Source organism: Mus pahari, chromosome 3, assembly GCF_900095145.1.
Source record: "Mus pahari chromosome 3, PAHARI_EIJ_v1.1, whole genome shotgun sequence".
Taxonomy (NCBI): Eukaryota; Metazoa; Chordata; class Mammalia; order Rodentia; family Muridae; genus Mus; species Mus pahari.
Genome location: NC_034592.1, coordinates 137,586,958 through 137,594,289, shown reverse-complemented (window position 1 = coordinate 137,594,289; position 7,332 = coordinate 137,586,958). Strand labels below are relative to the sequence as shown.

The 7,332-nt window shown below is 42.4% G+C and overlaps 1 protein-coding gene across 2 annotated transcripts in view; it reads right to left on the bottom strand.

The window, feature by feature from the left end:
- Positions 1 to 1,720: 1,720 nt before the first annotated feature.
- Itch (itchy E3 ubiquitin protein ligase) overlaps positions 1,721 to 7,332 on the bottom strand; it is a 94,877-nt gene continuing 89,265 nt past the window's right edge. For both annotated transcript variants that reach the window (XM_021192073.1, XM_021192072.1), the window contains one exon: positions 1,721 to 4,207. In XM_021192073.1, the coding sequence (XP_021047732.1) occupies positions 4,108 to 4,207 (100 nt within the window). In that variant the 3' untranslated portion in view covers positions 1,721 to 4,107. The remainder of the gene's footprint in view (positions 4,208 to 7,332) is intronic.

Sequence of the window (7,332 nt, the reverse complement as noted above, 5' to 3'; positions counted from 1 at the left end):
GAAGGGCCCATCCAGCTAATTCTATTTTGTGTTCACACTCCATCTTATATCCAGCTTGTCCTCAGTTTGAACTTAGTAACTGGAAAAACCACAGCTTATTCCAGGAATGAAGATACCCGCCTCCAGGCCCCAAGTAACTGCCACTCCACACTTGATATGGGAAATGCCCAGTGTCATTCCAGGGCTAATGCGTTAGCCACAATTAAACATCTATAGCAAAGTTTATGATTCCAGCTAAAATTTTTATGCAACGTATGCTTTCTGAAGTGTTATCCAATCATGTAAGTGTCAGGTTGGAAAGCCCCTTACCCAGTTTAAACTGTATAAAAGGCAAGGCTGACAGCAGCTCAGCACCTTCCACACCCATCCACTGCATTGGAGAGGCTGGTGTGTGTGTGTGTGTGTGTGTGTCTGAGAATAAGCTTTTGAATAAAGACTCTGCATATGAGTGGACTCCTGGTGGTCTCTTGTGGTCTGTGCCCCCCCCCCCAGTCTGTGCACAACAGTATACAATACATTGTGGTTACACTTAACCTCTCACACAAGTCCTCTCCCACCTTCTCCAGCCCTCCTGGCTCTATCTTAACCTCTCACCCCATTGTCATGGATTGAATCTGAGCCTCCTACAGTCTTGAGTGATGCCACCCACTGTAACTCACCAGCAGGTATGTTCTGTCTTTTGAGACAGTATCTCACTGAATTGTAGCGCTTACCTACTAGTCAGCTATGCTGCCTACCTGGCCAGAGGGCTTCAGGAGTCAGCTACCCTTGACAGTGCTGGCTAGTCACTGCACTAGGCTGTTACATGTGTACAGTAAACCCACATTTGTGTCACAATGCTTGTGTGGCAAGCATTTTACTGACTGAACCATCTCCCCAGTCTAAACATTTCAGGCCAGTTTTTGTTGTATGAGAAAGGCAATTCCAATGGAGGCCCCTGCAGGTGTCCTCATGCAACTGCACCTGGGTAGCAGCTCTGCATTTCTCTACAGCCTCATAGCCCAGGCAGGCTGCTGATAAGCCACTATAAAAGATGTCACATATAAGTGATATACACCGTTTTCCTAAAAAAAAACAAAGACAAAAAAAAAAAAAAAAAAAAAAAAAAAACTCAGAAGGTATGCAAAATGAAGGACTCAAAAAACTTTAATTGTAACTAGTCTTACAACCTCCTGAAGAACTTTAGAAACCTGGCTCACTGTGATGTGTGGTCACCTGAGCATTTTAAATCACAGTCTGAGAAAGCAAAAGGAGGCTAAGCCAGCACAGGGACAGACAGTGTTCCACTCCCTGGCTTACATAATGAAAACACAGACAGACAAACATTTGAAAGTCTAAAGGAAAAACAGAAAGGATTGATGGTGGCTGGAAATACCAACAGTACTGCAAAGAATTAGTGAATCTTGCAGAAATTTAGATCCCAAACAGGCAAAAATATTACCCCAATAACATGTCAGGTAATTTAACCAGATAAGTAAAACATGGCAGAGAGGGTTGGATGAGAGCTCTGTGAGCAGGCGAGCCAATCCCTGGGTGAGGAGTCAGCACCCCAATTTTAACAGTTACTCTATCTTAGGAAACTGAATTCTGCACATGAAGATGGTAGAAGGCCGAAGGAGTTCCCAACTGTCAGCAATATCCCTCCACTGGACCAGAGCCCCAAGCTCTTGCGTCTGGACCCTTGTGGAACCCACCAAAAGAGCAGACGAAAGGCAAAGGCTCATTTGACTCTGTTTTTATTTCAATGTAACATGCAATAAGAAAAAAAAAAAAAACAAAAAAAACTTAACAGGTTGATTAGCATTTACGATGCTTACAGAGAAAAAGGTCTTAAAAGCAACTTAGTCCAGATTTAAGGAAAATCGCTAATTAAACATTCACAATAAATCTATTTCCAAATACTCATTTTGGACCAAAATTTGAGAGCATCTGGTAAATATGTCTGCTGTTTAGGTAATATATCTTATATACTCTCTGATTCTTGGGATATCCAGCCCCCGTTTTTCTAACACAGCAGGGAAGACATATACATGTGATCAATTAAATTAAAGGAAGAAATGGAGTTGGGAGACTCCAGGGCTGCAAAAATATATACAAGCATTTACCTTTTCCAGAACTAAATGTTTCTTCCATAAAAATATTAAATAGCCAAGCCCTATAGAACTAGGGCCAGGACTACTTCAAATATAACTTCTGTATTTTAAAAATATAGGGCAGAAAGCCTTTTAGATGATATTTATACATTTTCACATAATATTTCTAGGTCCCTAAATGAATCATGAAGCATTATGCAGAATCAACAAAGTCTATTTTCTTACATTATCTCTTAATTTAATCTCATAAATCTCTAGTGATTATGGTAGATAACTATGTTTTAGTACAAGAATTGGATTCGACAGGAAGTCTTTGTAGAAGGCTTAATATTTATAGCCATTTATTACCAAAGTTCAGGCCTATGTAGTGAATGGGTAGTTGGCAGACATTCGCTCTGTAAGACAAAGCAATTAGCATATACATTTTTTTTAACCCTACCAACAAAAAGGCAGAGATTTCCTACTTTGGAAAGAACTAGGGCTTCTAGAGATGACATGTATTTCTTGTGGTATAAGGGTAAAAAGAGGGCTGGGGAGGAGCCGAGCTCTCCCTTCACCGACCGCTTCTTGATGAGGCAACCCTTCTGTCACAGTCTCCGCTGAGGATGGCAGTGTTAAGGAGCACAGCTGCACAAGTTCAAACTGTTCCAGGATGAGAACAGGACAAGCAGCTAGGGACACAGAAACACTTTCCTATGGGACAGGGGTTTGCCACACTCGGTGTTCTTGGCTTTATGCTATGCCACCAACACATTTCAAGGTCCCCATTAGAGAAATAAGGCTGATTTTGGGATTTGGCTACAATAGGGACTCACCTGGCTGAGGTTTCATCTTACTGCCCATCAAGTCTGTGGCAGCAGCCATCCTAACAGTCTAATGCTAAGCCAAGGTAAATTACCTACAGAGAAGGTCAAAGTGCATTCATCAGTTACTAAAGGAGCAGTCTAAGATAAATGAGTCATGGAAAGAAAAGGGAAATCTACAATTTTTAGGGGTGTGAAAAATATTGTAGATCAGGACCAGTAAGAGGGTAGACATGGCTGCTCCTGTGTGTCAGGAGTGGAGTGTGAGGACAGCGCAGCTGTGTGGCTGCTGGACACTGCTCTGACTGCAGAGTTTGCACCACTGACCTCCATTTGTGTTAGGAAATGGTTGCAACTTGAATAGTTTTGCAATAATGAAATGTAACTAAGGTGTTGGATTACATCAACACCATAAAGCTTCAGTTTATGTGTAGGATTTAAAAATCAAGAATGATCTTAGATGAATTCATCTGAACTTATTTTAATTCCAGATTAATTTCTAAAAACGTGAAGGAACCACAGTGCTGACACTGTCTGTAAAGTTTAGTATTTGCAAGGCAATAGAACAAGTACAAACTGAATGAGGAGAGGTATGGTCGTATGTTGGCGGGGACCAAGTTTTCCCTGAATTCAAATAGACAAAACTACTTTGTAGAAAAATGCAAGTCCTGTGTCACTTCCAGGAATAACATCAGAATGGTGCACTGATTCATGCTCCAGGAATGAAAAACAACAGTCAGGCCAGGCTGAGAAGAGGGGAGAGCACAGCAGCAGCTGCTCGTGTGCCCAGACACTGAGTTAGCTCACACCTCTGCAAGAGGCTTTAGAGGAAGACCTTGTGTATTGCGTTTCTGAGATGTCCCTGCAGAGTCCTTTACAACACCCACTAAGAGACCTACGCCCAAGTGAGACTTCGGACATACAGCAAAATGTTAAGGGAACAATCTAATGGAATAAGACGAGGGAAATTTCCTCGCTATGTTAAATCTCATGTTAAGTTTCTGGCTACAGTTTGTAGATCTGCTTTCTGGAAACGTTGAGTAGAAATCCAGAATGACTGGAAGATCTCAACAATAACATTAATTTACTTACTCACAGATAACTCTCTGATCACAGTCCAAGTTTACAATAAGATGTGCAACAGGCATTGAAGGAAGGGGACAGACACTGCAGACAAGTCCTGGGCCTCTGGTGGCTTAAGGTCTAAACAATTACTCTTGTCCAAATCCTTCTGTTTCTTCAATGGCAAATAACAGCTTTTCCTTCAGTTGCTCATAGCTCTTGTAAGGTGGGAGGTCCAGGCGGTTAAAACTGAAAGAAAGAATTGTTGGCTTTCTGAGAAAAGGAAAGATACAAAGATGCACATGGGCAGTGCCCCACAGCCACACCCCAGAGGTCTGATGATGTGCGCTTGAATCACACAGCCTTCAAGGAACTGCCGTTTACCTTCCCAAGATTCATGCCAGTGTCTTCTCTGGCCAACTGGGAGAGCAACACCCACCCCTGTGGTTGACTTAGAAACAAGCACACAGCACCATGCAGGTGCTTAGCAGCCTCTTAGGAAATGCCAGGTTTCTCATGCTGCCCCAACGACCCACTGTAGACCAGTGGTCAGCAAGAAACACTTCAGATTTTAGAGGTGGTTTTAGGTATATCACGTTAGAATAAGAAAATGAGCCAGGCGTGGTGGCGCTCGCCTTTAATCCCAGCACTCGGGAGGCAGAGGCAGGTGGATTTCTGAGTTTGAGGCCAGCCTGGTCTACAAAGTGAGTTCCAGGACAGCCAGGGATATACAGAGAAACCCTGTCTCAAAAAACAAAAAACAAAACAAACAAACAAACAAACAAGAAATGATAGCCCAGCTGTGGTGATGCAAGCCTTTAATCCCAGCACTCAAGAGGCAGAGGCAGATGGACAACCTCTGTGTGTTTTAGGCCAGCCTGGTCTATACAGTAAGATTCTGTCTCAAAAAAAAAATCCATATAAATAAACTAAAATAAAAACAACTCTCATCTAATACTTTGTTTCTTCTAGAGTTTTCTGTTCTATTCTTAGCTGTGAATTTCTCCAGCCCAGCTGTAAGATTTTTTTACCAGGGTTTGGTTTCTGTATGTTTGTTGAGGCGGGGCCTTATAGCTCAGGCTGCCCTCAAACTCACTATATAGTTGAGGGTGACTTTGGACTTCAAGCCCTGCTGCCTTTTACTTCCAAGCACTGGAATTATAGGCTTTATGCCACCATCCCCATTTATGCCACAAATGTGAACAGTATCGTCACATTTGTGTAATATCGTCTTTATAAGGTAGCAATGAATCTGTCCTAAAGATACTTTAGGACAAGAGCTAGGTGAATGTTCAACCAGAGAAGAAAAAAGATTACTCATAAAGGAAGATAAACTTAGGAGTTTTGTTCTCTCTTTCTCAGCATGTTTGTGAAGAGCTGGTCAATTAAAACATACATGTACAACATGAGTGCAAAATCAGTTATATTCTTAGATGGCTCGGCAGGTCAGATGACCCAAGTTAGATCCCTGGGACCAATGTGGTACAAATGAAGGAACTCCCTCGTGACTCTCCTCATGTATAACTGTAATAGAAAATCTACTTTATGTACCTGTTTGTCTGTGTTGATGCCAGATTCGTGTGGTGCTCTTGGAGGCCAGAGTAGAGTTTGGTTTTTCGAGACAGGGTTTCTCTGTGTAGCCTTGGCTGCCCTGGAACTCACTCTGTAGACCAGGCTGGCCTCGAACTCAGAAATCCGCCTGCCTCTGCCTCCCGAGTGCTGGGATTAAAGGCCTGTGCCACCACGCCCGGCTCCCCAGCTCATTGTTAAAAATCTCCAAAACTAAGCATAGTGGTCCACATCTTGCCAATAAACTCAGAATATTAAGGGAGAGGCAGAAGGAGCCTAAGTTTGAGATTGACCTGGGCTACATCATGAGACCCTACCTTAAATAAATAAAAACCCCAATTCCTTCCTAGGTTGGTGAAATGGCTCAGTTGGGGAAGTTCCTGCTGCTCAGGTTCAGATGGTGAAGAAGAAACTGACTCTTGAACGTCCTCTGACCTCCTACCACATGCTGCAGTCTCCATGCCCACACACATCAGATATGTAGACACTCAAATAGGCTCATGAATATAAAAAATGTTTTACATTAAAATCAAAACTCCTAGCCTGGTGTGGTGGCACACGCCTTTAATCCCAGCACTTGGGAGGCAGAGGCAGGCGGATTTCTGAGCTCAGGGCCAGCCTGGTCTACAGAGTGAGTTCCAGGACAGCCAGGGCTATACAGAGAAACCCTGTCTCGAAAAAAAGAAAAAACAAAACAAAACAAAAAACAAAAACAAAAAAAATTTAAGGGCTGGAGAGATGGCTCAGTGGTTAAGAGCACTGATTGCTCTTCCAAAGGTCCTAAGTTCAAATCCCAGCAACCACATGGTGGTTCACAACCATCTGCAATGAGATAGGATGCCCTCTTCTGGTGTGTATGAAGACAGCTACAGTGTACTTACATATAATAAATAAAGAAATCTTTAAAAAAAAAATTGGGGGGCTGGCGAGATGGCTCAGTGGTTAAGAGCACCTACTGCTCTTCTGAAGGTCCTGAGTTCAAATCCCAATCAACCATATGGTGGCTCATAACCATCCGTAACGAAATCTGATGCCCTCTTCTGGAGTGTCTGAAGACAGCTACAGTGTACTTACATATAATAAATACATAAATATTTAAAAAAAATTTTTTTTTAAAAATCAAAACTTCATTCTGTAGTAGAATCAATTTTAATCTTATCCCCGACTAGCTCACAAATATGTGAAACTTGGACAATTGTTACTTTATTTGGCTTTGACAATTACTGAGGAGCTACCCCTCACCTACCTCTCTAACTGCAGCCCTGGCTACACCCGCGCCCCACAGTGGTGTTCCCCAGATACTTGCTGGTTTTCCTGGCCAGGAGTACACTAGTACTCATGGTCCATCTCTCTCATGACTTGAGTCTTCTCTCCTCATACTTTCTAGCTTTTCCACCCCAAACCAGGTAACTTAGAACCCACTTGTCTTATTTAACCAACAGTTTTAAATTGAGGAGCAAGGTTTGCACAACAAAAGCCTGTAAAAGTGGGAATTTACTTATAGTTCTAGACCTTAGGATACAGAATTTAGCATTAGAATACATAGCAACAGACCAAACCTTAACAGCTTAGTGTGGAGCTAGCTCCCTACTCCTGACACTGTCTTTTCTGCCTGCTGCCAGTGTCCCCTACAAAATGGACAGTGTGTCCCTAGAGGTATTATACAAAATAAACAATTTACACTCCCCCCCCCAAAAACCCCAAGAAAACATTTACATCAGTGTCATTTTCTTTCTTTCTTTCTTTCTTTCTTTCTTTCTTTCTCTCTCTCTCTCTCTCTCTCTCTCTCTCTCTCTCTCTCTCTC